Here is a 21,858-nt window from a genome sequence, read left to right as displayed (position 1 = left end):
TTCCAACATCGTTTTCCCCATAACATATTCATTTCCATCGCGAGCGTAACCCAACTTTTGCTTCTCGATATTCAGGCTTACTTTAGTTTATCGAACGTAGTATATGTATATCGTTCGTACGATCGTTTTCGTCGCTCCGATTACTTCGATTTAAAGAATACGTTGGCGATTATGAAATTGAATCTAAAATCAAGTATAATTACGACAAGTTTTTCAATCGATGGGAAATTTTACAGATTACGCGAACGGGTTTAACGAGACTCCTTAATGAAAGATTAAATAGTAATTAACTTTAATCTGTTGGAAACAACAGGTCGCTCGCTTGCTAATTACAGTTGTAATTGATTTAGCAACATAGCCGAGAAAAGCTCTTACTTCAACTTTAGCGATATTCGTTGAAATTTATTAGCATCCTAAGAAACTGTGTTCTAGTGCTCCTTGTATTTCTGTGCGCATATCAAGAGCAATTTTCTCTCATATTTTAATCTCACCTGTAATATTATTTTCTAGCGCCATGTCGATAGTTATCGCTAATAAGCAATGTGGCGCACGTTTTGTTCACCTTATTAGGCTGAATTTCCATCGCGTTTCACTTTCTTCGCCATACATAATCACGATACTATATCGATAGACTGCTTTCGGAGGCGGATAAAGTACGCACATACATATAAAACGAACCGACGCACGAGACTTCAATAAGCAACCAGAACCTGTCTATCGGCTCTAACGATTGTTTGCCAATCGACTTCCGTGTAATCGGTCGGTTAGTTGTTACGCATGCCTCGGGCCACCTAACGATTACCAACATTCTTGCTTTCTCTTGTTCCTCGTACCATTTTTTGCACACCAGATACCATTATTCTGGCGGCAATCGATTATAAATTAATCGATTAAGAGCGACTGTTCGACATCGTGTTCGATATTTCTAACAAGATGTTTATTTTACCACCAGCTGTTTCAGCGTCTTACGATGTCTTAATTTCTTGTAAACGTGATAATAAAAGGGCTATAATATTCATAAACATTTCGAATAAAAGGCCTCGAAAGATTCGATAAATATTTTGCGAGCGATATTACTATCGAGTAGTGGCATCTAAAATTTTCAAACGACACGTCTTTCGATATTTCCAACCGCTGATAATTCCGATTCGAATTTCCCTCCTTATCGACCTATCCGTTATCATCTCACGTTCGCTTCTGTAGGAAATTTAAAAGGGGCAGCAGATTACGGATTTTTTAAATTTCGCGCCATTAGGACACATTGGCTCGCTACTAAAATCTTTACAACGTTCTATACGTTTATTAAGCACAAATACAACGTTCTTGCAACGTTGTTCCAAAGTATCGAAACATTGGTTGCTGCGTTCGTTATTTTATCGATTACCCGGTGTAATAAACTTTGAATCAATAGCGACGCTTACGCTATTCGTTCGGCTATCTTCGTAAATTCTTCGGAGATCGCCGAACCAGTACGGACGAGGACGGTGCTAAAAACATCGAGCCTGAAGAACGTTGTAAACAGACGCGATTAACCTCGATGAAAACGTACGGTCGCTGGTACAACCGTAGGCAAGGCCATTTTTTCAGTGAATCAGACAGTCCTAGTACAGACAACAACGGACCTGCTCTACCGCTATGGCGTTCCTCGCGAGAATCGTTAAGTGCGAGGTACGTTTAGCATTTATAATATTTTCGCTCGACTTTTACATCTTATTACCGACATATCTTATTAGAAAGTTTTAGTTCCATGTTATCAAAACGAATAAATGCTTACTACAATTTCCGATTCGACAAACGTATTCTGCGTTTAAACTTCGTTTGGTTTATGTTATGATTTGCATCGATATATTTATACGATATACTTGTACTACACGATTGTACATATCTGTATGATTGTATGGAAATTTCTTCAGATGTAAGGTTAGAGGCAAAGTATTTGAAATAGTTGAATGGTTTGAGCAATTTTTTATAAGATTTCAATCGAATTTTAAAGCGAATATACAGTTATATCCGGTTAAATCGTTTCAGGAGAAAATAAAATTTTATTCTCAGAATGTAGCGACGTGGAAAATTGTAAACTTATTTAACTAAGTTTATGTATATCTGTATTACGTTCAATTCATCTTATATATATATTATAAAACGATTGAATGATAAATATTAAGACGTTAAGTATGTGTATATATTTAACAAGTTTCCATTGGTATTACTCAAGCGTTGACGAAATACCCCAGAATATTCGGTCAGATGAAGAATTTCGAACTATCGTGGAATTTTCTACTCGTGATAATGCCGCGTGTTATCAACAAACATATTATCGCTGTAAATATTCAACTGTACGTACGTCATTTGTATAGTAAAAGTACCATAATTCATCGCGATATATCCATTCCTATCGTGAATCACACATACTTTATATCGTCTTGTATTATTTCTGTAAACAGTGATCGTGTTACGTTATTATCCCTACTATGTACTGTTATTCGTAGATGTTATCGGTATATGCGTTGCCTCGTCATTAAATAATACCAATGTTTCTTTACACGTGAAGATGTTACGTGAAATACAAATTTTTGATTTATATGTTAGTTAACGCTTGATTAGGTATAAAATGTACGCACATACTTTACTTGTAATATCAAATATGTACAGGGTGGTCTACGCAAGTAAATGTTCCAATGACTGGCATATTTGCAGAGAATGGTATATTATTTACAAATGTAACTACCTCGATTTAAAGTCATCTCTTCGATCAAACATTTTGTCGGAATACTCGCATCGTTCTGTAATACTCTTGCACAAAGTAGTTGAAAAGGGACTACGCGTCTTCGCTGCGATTGACTTGGATTACGAAGCTAGAATCACCGGTGCTAATAACGCTAGTCAAGAGCAATACGACTATCGATCTAGCGTAATAGAGTTTGCATACTTTACGTAACTGGGAACGAATCGATTTGTCTGTGAGAAGAGTATCGTGTCAAAGCGATTCTTATCGCGTGTGGAGCAAACAATTGCTCCCGCTGGATTTCGTTTCTTATCGAGGTCATGCTCGCTCGGAGAAGCAGGCCAATTGGATGAATTTATTCCGATGCTGTATTTAAGCTTTTTCGAGCAAGAAACATACGGGTCTCCGTGGAAGTTGATACGTTTGCACGTTATCCGACGGATAGAATTGGACTATCGATCAGGGACTCGAGATTATTTTACGGTGAACTAACGTTGATTCGTTCGTTTACGATTCGCTGGTTCGAATAGGGTTGATATGAAATACAAGTACAGGCTACGCAAAAAGTATTAGAGCGTTTTATAACTTTTGTCGTTTTTTCATCAAGAGATCATCGATTATCGACTGATATGAAATTACAGGAACGTATTCTCCGTTGCTTTTTTCTATCATTCCTTTCTATTTCTACGTGACGAAGAGTGGCAAAACTTGCAATCTAATAGAGACGATCTTAAATGTATAATCTTTGAAATTTATCATATCTATACGTTTACAAATTTTTCAAAAAAAAAAAAAAAAAAAAAAAAAAAAAAAAAAAAAAAAAAAAAAAAAAAAAAAAAAAAAAAATAAAAACGGGTGAAATTATTTTGTTATTTTATCATTTTTTCCTGCGGCGACATTGAACGTCAAGTCATCGTATATCGATTCTAAATATTTTAGTTCGATATTTATCATTTCCTTTGCCTTATTTAACTGTTGCATTATAATCTTAAACAATTGTAATTGTAAATGATATGAGAAGCAAAGGTCGTGAATTTAAATACTTTACAATTGAAAATCATTCCCGACAATTCCAATACCTTATTATAATACTTAATTTCTGTAGCGAAACGTCTTATTGTCGTAGAATTTGACCGAATAACATAATATCGAAACAAGGGTTGTTTAACATTAACCGAATGATCTTTTAGGCGCAATTTGTCGCAAGGACTTACAGCAGTAGCGTACCAACGGTTAAGATGTACATTGATGGCCAATTCGTAGGTAATTATTTTTTGGTTATTAACTTTTACGTATCGATTTTCACGAATGTTGTATCTCGGTGTCGTTTGTCGTTCCAAATTTTTCAGAGTTATACGAAAGAAAAAGTTCTTAGTCTAAGAGGGTACGGATTATATTATTATTGGTATTAAATTGGTATTAAATCGAATAGATATTTTGAGATTACAAGTTCAATAGGAAATAACGTTACTTAGCCGTATTTAATGCATCCGTTGAAGCACTGAAACGCGTGTTTACTTGGTTGAATTGGCTCATTCACGATTCAATTGCCAGAAAGTAAGACAGCTAAGACTGGCATTATCGAGATCGAGACGTGCAATCTTGACGAAACAGATACTTGATCTTCGAAGCGCTCTTGAACCTATTTTTTCGTACGATACAGCTCGTTATGAATATTTAAAGCGTGCTTCTGAAGGCATTTAATCGAAGCTCGTGGTCCATGAATACCGCTGGAGCACTCGTTGAAACTGTACAGAAAAGGCGTTATGTTCCGAGGCGAATTCGATTCTAAGAATTGCTTTAACGAGGAACGTTTACGAATAATATAAATAGCACCGATTATAAAGAAGGCATCAAAGTTAAATGGAATAATTATGCTTCGAGTAAAAGTGGCATGGGAAAAGTTCCAAAAAACGTGTCGCGTCAATTTCAGAAGCGGTGCATATTTTTCTTTCCGTAAACGTTTCTCAACGTGCTACACTCGGAAATATCTAAAATTAAATGTCGACAAATCGATATTATTTTGCTTGATCGTTTCCATCTGTTTCAGAATCGAAGGCCACAGAGTTCACCGACGTTCATGATCCAGCAACGAACGAGCTGTTATGTCGCACGCCAAAGTGCACGAAAGAGGAAATGGAGACAGCCGTGAAAAGTGCGAAGGAAGCGTATAAGAAATGGAAAAATACCAGTGTATTAACTAGGCAAACGCTGATGCTTAAGTATCAAACTCTCATACGCGAACATTCGGTAAGCTTATTCGTAGTTATTTAGAAGAAATGGGTTGGCCAAGATCCTATAATTTATTACAAATCAGAATTTAACGCGTATTATATTTTTTTATATTTATACGAGAAATATTTATACGAAGAATAGTATTTATAATAGAAATATCGATATCTTCCCTAGAAAGAAATCGCAGAGAACATGGTGAAGGAAAATGGGAAAACAATGGCTGATGCCGAAGGCGACGTTCTTCGAGGACTTCGTGAGTTTTCTTGATAGATGTATTATATCATAGTCCTGGTAAATATTTCGATCTACCTCGATAGCGAGGATATTCGAGAGTCATCGATCTTTTATCAAACTTGCTACACACCTGTATGCGAACAATGTAAATTCGTTCTGAAATTTTCGATCAATAGGCATACACGCATACGCGGACGGAGCAATCTATCGTAATTACATTCCGCCTGTGTCCTGCCCGCCCCATAAACGTAATCGCATCATCGTACAAGCGACAGATCATACGCCTGGTGTTGATTTATGTTACAGAGGTCGTCGACGCGTGTACCGCGATTCCTTGCCTGCAAATGGGCGAGAGCACGCCAAACATCGCCACAGATATGGACATAATTTCCTACAAAGTTCCCCTTGGCGTAACTGCCTCCATCTGTCCGTTCAATTTCCCCGCGATGATACCTCTTTGGTCGTTTCCGGTCTCGGTCGCCTGTGGAAACGCCACGATTCTCAAACCGTCCGAGCGTGTACCAGGAGCTTCGATGATCCTGGCCGATCTATTCGCCAAAGCCGGTGCTCCACCAGGATTGTTGAACGTTATCCACGGCCAACACGCCGCTGTCGATTTCATCTGCGAGCATCCTGATATCAAGGCAGTTTCTTTCGTCGGTTCTGATCAAGCGGTACGTTGCTATCGATCGTTGCTTTGTGAGCGTTCGTTTCAGCGGAATAACGTTCCTCCTATGTAAAGTTGTTGATTCTAAACGCCATCGATAATATCAAATCGCAATAACTGACAACCATATTCCATTCATTTTGCAAGTGAATCGAAATTAATCCGTTCCTCTTCCTCTTCCATTTATATCCCTTTTATTTTCTTTCATTAAGAAGGAAATAATCGAAGAACTCGTAAATACACGAAACGATACCGAACGAACGATCTCGACAAATCGACGTGTCTAATTTCTAAGAAACCGTTTGAAACTAAAATACGCGTGTACGATAAGTATGTCTGATTTTACAGGGAAAATACATTTACAGACAGAGCAGCGCGCATGGAAAACGCGTGCAGTGCAACATGGGTGCGAAGAATCATTGCGTGGTGCTGCCAGATGCGAATAAGAATAAAACCCTTTCTCAAATCGTGGGAGCTGCTTTCGGGGCTGCCGGCCAACGATGCATGGCGCTTTCTGTGGCAATATTCGTGGGTAAATCGAAGGATTGGGTGACAGAATTGGTGGAAGCCGCAAAGAGATTAAAGGTAAATGCGGGACACGTACCTGGAACCGATCTCGGGCCCGTTATATCTCCGCGATCTAAGAAGAGGATATGCGATCTGATCGAGACGGGGGTGAAAGATGGTGCCACGTTGGCTCTCGACGGCAGAGGTCTCGTTGTCAGTGGTTTCGAAAAGGGAAATTTCGTTGGACCAACCGTATTGACAAACGTGAAGGTGGTACACCTATGATATATAATCGTGTTACGAAAACGCGAATGACAATCGATGCCTTCGATGATGATACAGGAAATTCGTGTTACCGTAAGGTTACCATCGATCGATGTAGAAAGAGAGAAACAAACTTCTCTTAAAAGGCTATCGAATTCCTGTACATCATCGATCGCAGCGCTTTAAGTGCTTTGATTTATGTTAAATCGCGTAATACGTTTCAGACCTCGATGCAATGTTACACAGAGGAAATCTTTGGGCCCGTTCTTTCGTGTATTTTCGCTGATACTTTGGACGAAGCTATCGACATTATTAACAAATGTCCTTATGGAAATGGAACTGCTGTGTTTACGTCGAACGGTGCAACGGCTAGAGCATTCGTAAATAGAATAGAGGCTGGCCAGGTTGGCGTAAACGTTCCTATTCCAGTGCCACTGCCCATGTTTAGTTTCACCGGAAATAAGGGATCTTTCTTAGGCGACAATCATTTTTACGGCAAGCACGTAAGTAACGTTACATAAACTATCGTACTTTTCCTATAAATTTCGAAAATATTTTTCGAATGCACGTGTCACATTTGTCTAGGGTATAAATTTCCACACGCAAGTAAAAACGATAACGCAGCTGTGGAGATCCGGAGACGCTGGTGATATCGCTTCCTCGACGGCAATGCCAACCATGCAATAAAACAAATGTTCCTCGATTACAGTGATACAAAGCGTTACAGTTGGAAACCTTTCTCTATACTCCATACGAAATTTTATAAACGGACGATATTTCTCTTTTTAGAAAAAGACGAGTTTCTTATACTGGATAATTTCTAATACCACTGTAACGAACAATGTCTTCCATTAGTCCGAAATAACTTACTGTCGGATAAGTCGAAAGAAATACGCTTCCTATTGTGTTTACTATGTTTGTTTATATTTTGTAACAAAATAATAAAATACCATCGGTGAAATTTTGTGTTCTATATTCTTTGGAAGAACATATACGTTTATAAAATAACGTAGATTTTTCTACTATTTTTTTTAGTAATCTTCCGTTCTCCGATAGTCCTGAAAAATGTAACTACGTATCGGCAAATATAACTATAGCTTTTTTGTTATTTAATTCGACCCTACCGTATCGAATTAATCCCAGTAGAAAAGCAATTCCTCCGACACCGATACGTCGGATTATCCCCCGTGCTCCTACGGAAACCATCACCACCACCAACCGGTAAATAAAGATAAGAAAGATCTCTATCCAAAACCCAAGATCGAAGATAAAGGATTCATCGCTGGACGTATGTAACGAGAGAGGTTCAAGGTCGATGCGTCCTCCAACGTCCTTGAACCCAAGCTAGTTGCTCGCGCCCTCGTCGATCGTCGACGCGACGGCTGAAAACATTGAAATAGCGACGGTCTTCCGGATGTTGGCTGTGACGTGTGCGCATTGCGCAGCCGCGTTAGCACCTCCTGGCCAGACGCATCTGCGCATTTTCCAACAAAATTTCTCTCACAGGCGAGGTTCTGCCCGTCCCGGATCGTCGCGTTCGTTCCGACGGAGCAGGCTGCCGGAAGTCCAAACGAAGAAAACCAACCCCTTCGGTTCTTCGCATATCGTGAGTATCTGCACGCCTTCGTTCGTTCTTCTCCGCTTTCTATCCAACGATATTTACACGCTGCGCGATCTTTTTGCTCGTCCAATGGACGACGTTCCTCGAATCTTGCCATTTGTTTGCAAAGGAATAGCGCCTCGTTAAGATTGTCGTCGGTTCATTTGTTTTCATCGACGTGGTCGCCTTTGTTCCGCTGCTCGTTAACTTTTCGCGAAAGTCGTTGCCCCGTTCCGGTACTAAAGAATAGTTTATTCATTTGGGAAAAATTTTATTTCGATTCTCGACCGGAGATCTTTTTATTTGTCCCTTTCTCGTTCCTTTTCTGTCCGTTTGTGCTTTTTCTTTGTCCCTTTCGATCGCATTACGAGAATTCGGCGGTATTAACCTTCGTACGTGAGCGACCGATACGACGTTGACGAGGCTGCCTGAGGATTTAATATTTGCCGTGGAAAATCACGAATCGATTTCTCCCGGCGGAAGACATCGACGTCTGTTGTCCCTTCTTTTCTCTAGCCACGCTCGATAATCCCTTGGGAATTTTGAAAAAATATCGGTCGTTGTTGCTATTGAAGTATAAACAACGGAGAATTGAAATTTTACATTTTAATATCTCGTATTTTTACAAATATTTAGATCATTTACAACAACAGCGTTATTTTACATCTCACTTTATATCCATCGTTCGATATTATCCGTCTTAAAGAATAGGTTTCGTTGTCTGTTTGGTACTCTGATCATTACCCTTTATCCTTAGTGTTGTCATACTTTTTTACCTTGTCGTTGTGAAATTTAAAATTCGCTAAAGGATACTTACACCGCTACAAAATTTTGTTACCTATTTTCTAAACGCATTTCATTTAGCTTCAGATTTTAACGCGTTTCATCTCGCGCCTTAAAATAAAACAGTTTCTAAAGTTTAAAGTTTAAGTTAACGTCATATAAAATTACAAAAGGGCTGGTTGAAATTGTTAAAAGTTTAAAATGTTTTGTATTCGTTTCATCGCCATTTTTTTAATAACTTGGCCACGACGATTAGTACGCAGTTTCCAAGCTTTTTCAAATAATGCTTGAAATAATTAGTAGAAAAACTCGCTTTTAAAGCTTTTAAAAATTGGAAATGTTTTTACCTTTGATCTTTTTGTTTCTATCAACAACTTTTCGAAAAATCGATCAATGGGTATTCGTATAATTTCAAAGGGAATAAAAGCATTTTAACGAAGGATGGAAAGAAACGTCTGCGTTTCACTGTTTAAAAGGTGATTTCTACCGAATACAGTTGACGCATGGAAAATTGTCGCGATTTCAACTTCGCTTTCTAGAACACATTTATCTTTTACGGCCGTCAAATTTTATTTTTACATTGTCACCTGAATGGAAACTATTTCTTCTATCCAGATCGAGTTTCCGTTGCCTCGCTACGTCCTTGTTTAAGAAAACAGAGTTCCGATCGTATCGGATTTCATCGGACGGTAAATTCTACAATGTAAACTGCTTTCAACAGGTCGCGTATCACGGCCACTTTGTCTTTAGGCAGGCAAACCTACCTTCGTTTCATCAATATAGAACAATGTCGAAAGCGGGACGTTGCCTGTTGAAGTCTGTACAGGTGTGAAAATAAGCCGCTCGTCGTAATTCAAAATATTCAATTTAGAGATGATAAAATCAGACATTGTAAAATTTTCTAGATAACTTTTATCTAGCAGCACGGAGATTGACAGATCGTTTCTTCTAACAGGTTTATTAATTATGTACAAAACGGTACGAAAAGGCGATGCCAGCCTACAGTACACAATCCTACCGCAAACGGACCAGTTTTCGTCTTCCGGGTTCCCTCAGACATCGCACAAGTCGAGCTCGAGGATCATCAAGTACAGCGTAGGCATGTTGATGATTCTGATCACGCTGTCCTGCGTGACGGCGCCGTTTTTGATGAGCCAGAGCGACCAGCAGCTGTTCACCGGCACGGTGCTGGCCATAGGTCGAGTTGGGCACAACGCGATAGCTAGAAACTCGTCGAGGAGTCAGGAGAAAGACATCGCGAACAAAAGCAAAAACAGACTTCCAGTAACGACAACGGTTTCATCCGCGGAAGCTTACAGGAAGCAGGATATCGAAGACGAGATGACTACGTTGTCAGAGGCGTCGAATGTAGATGAACAAGAGTCACAGGAGTTCACTACCACAGGTATCTCAAGTTTCTCGACGAAAGTTATGCGATAAAAGTCAATATGTCGAAAATTAACGCAATAATACGCGTATTTGCGTTGATTTCTAATCGAATAACGATCGAGACGATAACAGTGTATTTTTTAATTTCAAAATGATTGAAATACCATTTCCGTGATATTACTCGATAGGTTAGTAGGTGTACGAGATAGATATACGACAATTATGCTCCAAGCAAGCTCTTGCGTTTTATTTACATGTTGGTAAAATCTATCGAGCTATCCAGTTACAAAGTTTCAATTTCGGATCAATTTGGATCGGCAAGGCTGGCTAATTTGACAACATCTTCCAAGCGCCAATAGCTTACGCTATCTTTCAATCGGCCTGTTGAAAGTTGCTCGAATGTTTTAATAGAGCCTCGAGCCCTAATAAGAAAGAAATTAAGTAGTAGCAACGCTGCCGTTGGCTTCGCGTAGCACGTTCGTCGGCATACGAAACCTTCGTTATGCAAACATTTCCGTGCAACGCGATGTTAATAGAGCACCACGGAATTTAGATTTAACTGTTTCTATTGCGTGACATTTATCGTTTTTATCGCGTCCACTGTTATCGATTTTCTTCGGCCATTGTATCGTAATACATACTCGGCTTTCCCTTCCATGAATCATCTTTCTGCCGCTGCTAAATAACGAAATAATTTCGATAATAAGCTGCTTTATGGGGAAATGAATGTTTATTAGTAAACTAATCGTTTATTGTTATTATCGATGAATACGATCCTCGTGTTTCCTGTACAGTTGATCGATTATCATTTACTCTGTCTAACCCTAATTGTAAATGTTACAATATTCGATTACCATCGCGATAAATTTTTTATTTTTCACCATCGAATACGCTACTTACTAAACTCGATCAATGAAAGATGCAAAAATTGTATCATCTGGTTTCCCTCCTTTTGACACTTTCAAAGTCCGTTTGTGCGCATAGAATTTAGAATTTCTCCATAAGTACCGATCGTTGTTGTTTAAATATTCAAAATTGTTTAATTTCTACTAAAACCGTTCTTTTTCGTCCGCTCTTTGTTCACAGATTCCACGACGAGTAGCACGCAACGTTTACAAACATCCACGGAATCGACGACGAGCGTCAAACAGACGTCCACGTCCACGACAACGTGGTCGACCGGTTTAAAAACGTTAACTAGCACCCCGAGTGAAGCGACCAAGATGACGTCGAGCGCGTCAACGAGGAAGGGAAAGATGCCAAGGGTGACGTTGAAGCTCAGGGAGAACGAAACGATACCACAAATGTACATGAAGGCGGGGATAGCGTCATACAAAAAAGGAAACATCACTACGAGCGTCCTGGCACACGGCCTAAGCCTGGAAGGGTTGATCTTCAAGACGCCGGAGGGAACGATAAACCCCTGGCCGCAAAAGTGGTTCTTCACCAACCCCTCCTTTCAATGGAAGCTACAATCGTCTCGGCAAGTAAGTTAACGAGTAATGGCACGTGGAAATGTACTGGTTATTTCGAGTATAAGTGGGTCGAGCTGTATACTTTGCACGCTCGCTACTAGTTTCCGATACAGCTATCAAATACAGTCGCAAGTATCGATCCGTCGCTTGTTTTCGACAGGATTATAGGATTAGCATTACAAAGAAATAGTATTAGAAAATTACCGACGAAAGGATACGAAACGGTTAAACTTAAAGCAATACGTAGGTATCGAGGATACAGAGGTTTAGGATTTTCCACGACTCAATAACGCGTAGAACATTTTGAAATTCTTAATAATATCGTATACGCGTAAGATGTATCGACATGTTTTTTATCACCAACACAGATACGATAAAATTGTTGGTAAATTATCGTTCAATGTCGCTCGATAACGCGAATTTCTACTAACACGTATTTGCAGTTTCTTATCTCTTGTAGACCGTGTACGACCTATTATATTCTCTCTGTTCCAAATAGTTGAGAACTTTGCTGCTGCGGGATTTACAAGCATCGGGTGAATGGCGGGCGATTACGTCGAAAAACCACATGAACTCTATGGTTCATTGTTAACTTTCACACCGGTCTCTTGAAAAGGCCTTCGCTTTAACGTTCTCGCGTGCATTTGCATATTATTTATTCTTTCTGCGTTATATTTTCATTCTTGTTTCGATGTGTAACGGTGGAAGAAGAATTCGCAATAAAGATTCGATATCGAGTAGAAGAGAATCTCGGATAAGGTTTCTCAAAATTTCGTGCGTATCGCTCCGAGAGACACAGGGCACAAGATGTGGCATCGAATCGAACGGAAAATCTTTACGGGTCCCAAAGGTTAATTTATACTCTGTATAAATATTGATCGCGCTGCAGCAAAGACGTCCGAACCGAATGGCACCGGTGACGATCGATAGGACATGTTGGAGAATCTAACAACATGGTTCCTTTTATATGCATGTACTTCTTCCGCGGTTCTTCAGCTAGGCTGCCGTTGTCTTTTCTTTTTCTCGCCGCGAGACACGGAGAAAGATCAGCGTAATCGTTTCTTTACAGACTACTTCTGCCGTTCTCGTCTTTCTACTTATTTTCAACGTGGTTGGTTATATCTTATCTCTTATCTCTTAATTTCTTGCTCACCGAATACCGAGTACCGGCGTTCCTCTAGCCGCTGCAGATTATTCGACCGAACTTTTTGCAGCGTGATTTTTAAAAAAGAAAAACAGGGAATGGGGACAATCGTTATACGACAATGCGTGGAAATTTGTAATAACGCACATCTCTAGCGGATGTCTCGTTTTGTTCGAACATCCCTTAACGATGCAGGAATAATTAACACCGTGGGTGGAAATGGAAATCGGTGTAAATAAACTGTAGCTCGTCTGAAATTAGTTGATGCAAATTGGTTTATCGATATAAAGCGTTGGATCTGCATCGGAACACGATTTTATATTCGATATTAAGCGAATCGGTATTTAGCTACGCCGAATCATGAAAAACCTGTTCTAAACCAATATATTTTCGACCAGTTAATCGGCCATAATGTAATTTTATAAATTTTCATTTCGCATCGAATCTGATTTGAATTTTATTATCGGCGATTACACCGTTCAAATCCTCTCATATTTTAGTATGTTTATCGTGATTCGAGATGCAACAGACTATCGCCTTATGTAATTTTCATAAATCGCGCCAAACGCGGTTAACGCAGTGATAACGCGCACCTGTTTATCACAGCTTCCGGTTGAGGTAGCAGACACAAAGAAGCGAATCAGCTGTGCGCGAAATGAGACGGTTCATTAGCTCGTCGAGGTGTGGGAGGGGGTTGGTGTTATTATATAACGCTTGCCTCTCTCAACTCTTAACAATGATGGAAGATCTGAACAGCTGAAACGATCTCGACGGGTAATCGTTTCTCTTTCTCTCCATTTATGTAACCAGCTGTCACTTATTTCGATGTTTATGAATATTCTTTCCTTCTTTCACGGAGATATTCGTCTTGCGGAAGTAAGACTATTCTTTCGTGCTTATTTACCTACTTAATATATTTTTATACATAAAATTTCCAACATAGTGCGACAAAAGTTTCATTTTAGAAGAAAAACTGATTAAATTTAATTAAAAGTATGTATATCTAGGTATTTATTGATTTTAATATAATGCATTTAGCGAAATAATGTTTGTTGGCGCACGATCGAAACGTTCACGTAAACAGAAAGTTTTTCATTGCAATAATCACAATTTTTCCATCTATCCCTGACATTTTCCAATTGGATCGTACGTTCCGATATAGACCAGCGCTAATGACATTAAATATCAATATCGCGGTGTCGAAAACAGGTTTTCGCGATTACACGTTCGCGGCGAAAGAAAGCTGTGAAAAATTAATCCCGAAGGAGTACGGTATTCGATTTCGCAAATTAAATTGAATTATATTCTGCGAGAAATGTATCTTCTTAACGGGGACGTAGACGTTATTTAAATAGGAGATTACCCTGCATTTCGAGCGTTGGACGACCCTTAGAATCAGAATCTCAAACACGTTATCCTCGCCACTCTTCGGAGCTAAAGATCATCTTATCGGAATACGCGGAACCAACGTTCGATTTCAATGGAAATCCCATTGGATGTCGATTTTCGACGAATAATTTCTGTTAAGAGTACTTCAAGGCGAATAACAACGGGAAGAAAATCTAGTTTGATCATATCCCTATGTAGGGGGAAGTTTCTTAGTTAAAATTATCGAATCCCTCGTGTAAAATGTGGTATCTCGTCCGCTGACACGGATTTTCATTTTGAACAAACGGATAACGACATTCATATTCAGAACTATCTTTTTTCTTCGACAACTTCCCAAGCATGGAACGTGTATTGGGGGGGGGGGGGTGGTCGTCGATTTAATAGACACGAAGCTTAAAACCATTATCATACCGAGTTAGTTAACTGGGTCAAAATTTCCGATATTGAGTTTCATGTCGTTCTGACGAATAAATTTAACGTGAAGTCATAGAAGTATTTAAACGAGTATCGTTGGCGAACGCGCGCGTCCATCTCTGGAAAACATCGTGTCCATTTAGTCGTGTAAACTTTATCGCGCAATCTTGGTTAACTAATTGCGATATTCTGACGCTAATTTTGAACTACAGATCTTCGGCCATGTTCTCGAAATATAATCTCCTTTACTTTTTAAGCACCTACTTGACTTGTGTTACTTAGATCCGATATAAGGAAATTGAATAGCGATCCAATGCTTTCACTAGTTCGTCTCAGGTTTTATACGTTCCCCTTTCGGTCATTAGTAATACCGTTTGATCTTTTGTCAACTTTTCGATGAAAAAATTTGTTACAGTAACGATTGATCGTCGGTCTCTCTCAGCTATTTTTATGTTATTCCACAGGACTTAAACCAGATGTCGAAAAAGATTTACTTAACCGTGGCAGTGTTCGTAGCCATCGCAAGCTTCTTCGTCTTTATGATGTTGTACATGCGAATTATGATAAGACGCCAGCGTCAAAGCGTCAAAGAACCAGAAGTGGAGGGACAGGAGGAGGACAAATCGACTTTGTTGGGCGCCGAAAGCAAGGAAACCGAGGAAAAGGAGTAATCGTGATTCAACCATGGGAGAGCCACGTAGCTCGTAAGATTCGCATATTTTTACAACGTGTACGTCAGTTTAGATTTAGGTACTTCGCGTGAAACACCGAACGAACGATCATCGAGATGTTGGGAATACCGGTTAATATTTTTCGGGTTCGTTTAATCGAGCGTTGAAAGCCCCGTTTTAAGGAATTGACTGATCGAATAATTATCGTTCTCTTCGTTGCTTCGTTGCTATTTTGCTTACTTGGTTATAGTGGTTCGTGGAGAATCGATCTCGGTGATGTTTTAACAAACGTAAAATTTTCTGAACGCGAGTCACGTAATCCCTACCAAGGATTTATTTTTCATAGGAAATAATTCGAGCTAAAAATCGTTAATATCGTCGAACATTTTAAAATTCGCGATATTTCCTGAAATACCCTAGCGAAGTTTTTGTCTCGTAATTTGTATATACCTAGACGTGAAAAGTGAATTTTCATTGATTCCGATATGCTCGATCTATGCGGGAGAAGATGGTTCGAAAGATAACCAGCTTTCGAAGGTTGGCCAGATGGACATTTTTCGTTCGGTATACCTTCTTCTTCCTGCGAATACAATCGAGACATAACTTGTAAAAACGACTGAACAGAACGGCGCGGCTTTCGCCCGTTCACCGTTCACGGTCTTATCCTATTGCTAGGTTGCGCTAGCGTGTTGTGGTCCGATTAATTTTCGCCGAATTTTGTCTGACACTGCACACTACTTACAATCATTGACTCGCGATCATAGTCTTCGAAATGTTTCTATTATATAATTTATAAAGACGTAGAATACTATTTCGAAAGTTATTTTCATTCCTACTGATTCTACTTGATATTTTTTTCTATCTCATATGTATGTATATCGATACATATACGATATTAATATTAATACGCTTGTGTCTATACTATATTTTATTCGTGCCGTGACATCCTGCTGGATATAAAACAATTCCTCGAAAAGAATTTGGAAAATTGGAGATTGGATGTTTCATGAAAATTCTAAACGAAAAGACGGCGAATATTCCTTATAAATTTAATATCGAGGTATGCGTTTGTTTGTTCATTTATGAATATGAAATCGAAAGAAACAGGTGAATTTTGTACGAGACAAGTAGTTACGTTCAATAGTTTATAGCGTCTTTGTGCGCTTAGTGATGATTTTTTTACTTCTGACGATTGTGACCTTATTTTCTACCATCTTTTCAACGTGAGTAGGTAAGTAACGATTCTCAACCATATTATGTCTTTAATACTATAAGTTAGGCAATTTTTTCAAGTACTTATTTATGTGTTTATGAATGTTATTCGTAAGCGAATAAAAACATTGTCATTCGATTAGTCTGGATGTAACATTTGGGGCAAGATGGGGACATTTCCATGAACGATAATTTTTAGACGTACAATATGAACGTACAGGAGAAAAACAGAGTGAGAAAGTTGGACCGAAGAATCTATGCGGAGAGCCGTTGTATCAATGTTCCTAAAACTACATTGGAGAAGTTGACTCTCTAACGAAAAAATTCTCAACAGATGTTGAAGACAATTTTCGACCTTTCACGATTGTGTTTTCGGTCGAACGAGAGCAACAGTTAGTAATTCTTTCTGCCTAAATCTTCGTTGATTTCCCTACGGGATTACAATATCCTGTTTCCACGCAAATACCATACACTACCATTATACATATAGTACATATGTATAATACATATAATACCACCATACAGTATTACAAAATCCATATATATATATATATATACATATATACACATATAAAATCATAACTGGAACATACATATACGATCATAACCCATACACACATTACACATATAACAAAGAAATATTAGTATTTTATTTAAATGAAACGGGCCTACCATTCGGTCTAACAACGATGGATATGTACAAATAGATGCGTACTATCTTTCCCCGTCGCTAGGGAATTTTCGCTACTTTTAAAATTATATTTTTCTATCTTTTTTGTTAAGTTTTGGAAGTTTATTTTAACATGTTTCGATAAACAGGTATCGATATTATATATGATATTTTTTGTAGATACAACATCAATAAATATAGTATCCTAGAGTAATTTTGTTTTAGCATTTCCATCTTGCCTCAACTTCCCATGCATGAAGTAAAAACGAAATTCAAACTACTCGTCTTTTCTCTTAAATCGAGACGTTATCTTTCATTGGATAATTCTTCGATATTTGAATATATTATAATATCTGGTACGACGAGTCGATTAATTTAAAATGTGACAACTTTATAATTACCAAACATAGTACATAATTAATATGTACTTGGTCGGACCATGACGTGTTAGATGCATCTTTTTTGGAATGATACGATCAAATTACTATCAACGGAATTTCAAAATCGTGGAAACGTCTGAGAAACGTCGTTCAAACGAGAATTTTTCTTCGACGACAGAAGGACTCCATTTGATTGCCGGTATGTAGATACTTCCTGGCTATTCTATTACATTAGTGGATCGCACGGAAGCTAATCTCACGATATCAGGAAGTTCTAATGATTTTTTACAAAGCATCTTGCATATCCCCTGTACGTGTTGAGAGTCGTAAATTTATCAGAGAATTTTCGAGCTCTTTCCTACAAAAGAGCTACTAAAGAAACAAATCTATCTCTATATATATATATATATATATATAAGTGAAAAACAAAGTTACGTACCTCGATGACCGATTAAGGAGACAGTTTCTAAAAAAGCAGATGAGTGACAGAGTCGTTAGAGAAACGAGCAATCTTTCTATACTATTTGTTTCGCTTTATCGATCACGATCGACCGAACACGTATATTTTATTAGAGAAAGTGAAATTAAACGTTTGGTCATCTCCGTAGCGGATTTTAAATGAAATTAACTCGAGAATATATAAATATGTCATCTCGAAAGTAAGAACTTGTTTAAGGGTTTTATAAAAGCGAAGTAGAAAATGTAGTAGAAAGATCGTAGGGTCTTGCGATTATCGGAAATTCCGACTGAGACAGTCTGATAATTTGCAAGTGAGTTTCCAGTTGACATTTCCGACATATACTTCGACATGTTACGGCTTTAAAAAGCAATCGATATTAACGACAGACGCGTCGAAACGAATGTCAGACGTTAATGTCGGCGGTCTCCTTAATTCGGTCACACTATGTATTTGCTAAACTTTCTACACTGTGCATACAGTACACAATACGCTCCTGTATATGGCCAGAAAATATTACAAATATCTGACCGATTTTCTTGAAATGTCATTAAGAATCGCACCTTGAAATTTTCTAGCACCGATGTGCTTCGAAAATTTGTTGCTTCATTTACGATCGCTATAAACTTACTGTTACGGGAGATTGAAAATTAAGTTTCTCAAATTAACGTACTCGTTGTTCCTCGATTCGCTTCAATTTGCGTTCCAACAAAACATCAAGAGGATCATAGCTTCGAAACGTACAGAAGCAATCTTGTGCGCGACTATTTTCAGAAAAATTTAGAAAATCATTTACGTTCGATATTTTATTTCTTTATTTCATTGTACGATTCAATGAGTAACATTCTCGATTTACTTCTATTCGTCCCGGTTCACAATGCAAGTTGCATGTTCCGTTAAAGACAGCCTGTAATATTACCCGAGGATTTCTCTTCACCCACATATAATATAAATTATAGCGATCAACTCGTTTAATGATTTGCTTCCATATTTTTATTTGATATTTATTTAATTACTAACATGTTCAGATATTTTCTATGTATTACGGAAGACAGCTTCGTAACGAGAAAAAATGTTGTATTAATTTAAAACGAAAAACACGTGTGCTAGGTGCATAAAAATTGCGTAAGAAGACTGTACGTAGTTTCAAGCGCATATTTTCTAGATATATTCATATTTTAATGAATATATTAGGCAATATTGGAAGTTGCGAGTTAAAATCACCAGCTACTAATTACTCTTTGTCATCGTGGATGATTAACGATTGATCGAATTGTCTCGCAAATTGCGTTATTTGATATTAATATTAACGGAGAAACTGCGTTTTTAGCGTTATACATTTTCCCTAAGGGTGTAAAGACTTTCATTAGTGAAATGTATTTCCATGTGTAATTAAATAGCGATGGCCGCGAAGCGACATCTTTAACAAAATTTAAGAGACAATCGAACGCAATGTTTTTCACGCCAATTTTTCTGCGATCTTTACAAACAACGTCGTTCAGTATTTTTAGAGCAATACACAGAGCGTAAAAAGTTAGTTATTATTTAAGAAATTAATTTGTACATTTAAACGAGTTTCGATTAAATGATACTAGCTATTAATGTTTCAACGATACAAGCTCAAATAATTATAAATGTTAAGCGACTAATCAACAGAAATTATTCAAATTTCGTTCAAATTTTATTCTACAGATACATATTGTCTACATTTCTTTTTTAAATACGTAACGTATATTATAACGTATATTTAAATACGTATCGTACTGTTATATCTACGAAATCGCTACATTCTTTCAGATATCGTTAAGTTTTGCAATGCTTCCGAGTGCTCGTGAATAACGTAAACTGTTGAATGATTTTCCTCGACTAGAATTCATCCGAAAAGAAGCTCACAATTGTTGCTAACGAAGAAATAAAGTTTTTGAAATCTGCGAAGAGATTATTAAATTCTGGAGGACTTTATAAAACCCGTTGCTCAGTTACCATTATTTTATCGCGAGGAACAACATCAAGATTTATGAAGAAACGAGTGCAGTTACCTTCGATAGGTGCAGGAAAGGCCAGTAACAGTAGTTACCAATTACCTAACAAGGAAAACATTTTGTTCGTTGAAATGAATGTATAGAATGACGTGTTATGTGTTGTATAAACCTGTGTTATGTGTAATTAAACATAATCATGCGATATGATCGATTATTTGATACTAGTACACTAGTATACTAGAAAACGATCTTGTAAGATTTTACCAATAGAAAATGATGACGTGCGAACGGTGAACGTTCGCCATTTTCTCTGTGTCGCTTTTATTGTATTTTTTCGAATGCAATTGACCGATTTGTTAAAAATTTTGTGAAAAAGCAAACTCGAACTCGCTCGATCACGGCGAATCGGTTGTCGACGTTCCTTCGTTCTCGAACCAATAAACACGCAAATAGTAAGTACACGTGCAATTCCGTACAAAGAAAATGAGAAAATAGAGAGCGAGAGAGAGCGAGAGAGAGAGAGAGAGAAAGAGAGAGAGAGAACGAGAGAGAGAGAGAGACAGAGAAATGTTTGATGCGTTTTCAAAGAAATAACAAAGAAGAAAGAACAAAGAAATATGAGAATAAGGGACTTATAAGTGACACAATAGTGCTGTAGCTGAGAACAAAGAGACGGTTATAGTTTCTATTTTGAAGATTATATTTTTTTAACTTTATTAATTTTTGACTTCCACATACATGTATTTATATATATACATATAATTGTATATACATATTCGCATACCTATTATATACACGTATAAGTATAAATAAATAAATATATATACAGTAAATGATAAAAGTGTTAAGTGGATAATGAGATATTGTATATATATATACAGGAAACACACGTGTGTGTCTGAAAAGGAGGTCGTGTAACGCATGAAATCGTGAACATCCTATCCGTAATAATATGTATATATGTGGAGTCGTAAAATTAAGCGTACCGCGAATATCATTTGTATGAATATATTATATTCTGATATAGCAATCGGAAAGAAGATCGGAAATACGCTTTCCAAAAGGAATTTCTTACACGAGATGAACAATTATGAAGCTTTCTAGAAGAAGATGTCTTTGGACCGTTTTTTACGGTATCTTGTTCTATTTTCAAAACGGTATTCTTATAAGCAGCATATAAAATACTGTATATTTTATCGAAACAACAATTTTTGTTAAAAGCTGTAATATTTAATTTATTCATAAATGGAGATTTCTAGTCGGCCCAATTCCACGAACTTCGCGGGCCAGCTTTGATTTCTGTTACTGTTTGATTTCAAATTTTACAGAATTTAGTTCGTTTTGAGAAACGTAATTTTTATCAATTCGACGACGTCATTTCTTGGTTCGAAGCGGAATTTTTGTGCCAACAGGTCGTCGCAGCGTGATGCTTAACGATTCGGAAGATATCGATCGCGTTACTTTACAAACTCAAAGCGATCTACCCTTTGATCTTTCGACGTTCAAGTAGGAAGTCAACTTATCGACTTAATTAATACCACAAACGTTAAAAGTGTATCGACTTCTCACGGTAAAAGGGTGTTGCGTTCGTTCGTCGATACCGATATTAAATATCGAAAACTGAACGGTGAAAAGATGTGACGGAACGGTTAAACGATTT

The 21,858-nt window shown here is 37.8% G+C and overlaps 2 protein-coding genes across 5 annotated transcripts; both read left to right on the top strand.

Annotated features, from left to right (window-relative positions):
• The first annotated feature begins 1,502 nt into the window (after positions 1 to 1,502).
• On the top strand, positions 1,503 to 7,593 carry LOC126922821 (probable methylmalonate-semialdehyde dehydrogenase [acylating], mitochondrial). 4 transcript variants are annotated; one of them, XM_050735750.1, is made up of 8 exons: positions 1,503 to 1,668; positions 3,916 to 3,988; positions 4,776 to 4,975; positions 5,135 to 5,213; positions 5,501 to 5,868; positions 6,210 to 6,638; positions 6,857 to 7,135; positions 7,218 to 7,593. In XM_050735750.1, exons 1-8 carry the CDS (start codon positions 1,636 to 1,638, stop codon positions 7,317 to 7,319), a joined length of 1,563 nt encoding a protein of 520 aa, XP_050591707.1. In that variant the 5' UTR covers positions 1,503 to 1,635; the 3' UTR covers positions 7,320 to 7,593. The 4 variants fall into 4 exon arrangements, with proteins under 4 accessions (XP_050591707.1, XP_050591709.1, XP_050591706.1 ...); XM_050735749.1 differs by lacking the exon at positions 1,503 to 1,668 and adding an exon at positions 1,724 to 3,208; XM_050735752.1 differs by lacking the exon at positions 3,916 to 3,988 and having other exon boundaries at positions 1,509 to 1,668.
• A 487-nt stretch (positions 7,594 to 8,080) lies between these two features.
• Positions 8,081 to 21,031, top strand: LOC126922843 (uncharacterized). The gene is made up of 4 exons (XM_050735788.1): positions 8,081 to 8,238; positions 9,971 to 10,420; positions 11,491 to 11,891; positions 15,291 to 21,031. The coding sequence occupies exons 2-4, from the start codon at positions 9,982 to 9,984 to the stop codon at positions 15,495 to 15,497; spliced, it is 1,047 nt and encodes a 348-aa protein (XP_050591745.1). The 5' UTR covers positions 8,081 to 8,238; positions 9,971 to 9,981; the 3' UTR covers positions 15,498 to 21,031.
• The last annotated feature ends 827 nt before the right edge of the window (positions 21,032 to 21,858 follow it).

Source organism: Bombus affinis, chromosome 12 (genome assembly GCF_024516045.1).
Source record: "Bombus affinis isolate iyBomAffi1 chromosome 12, iyBomAffi1.2, whole genome shotgun sequence".
In the NCBI taxonomy this organism is placed as follows: domain Eukaryota; kingdom Metazoa; phylum Arthropoda; class Insecta; order Hymenoptera; family Apidae; genus Bombus; species Bombus affinis.
This window is presented reverse-complemented; position numbering and strand designations above follow the sequence as displayed.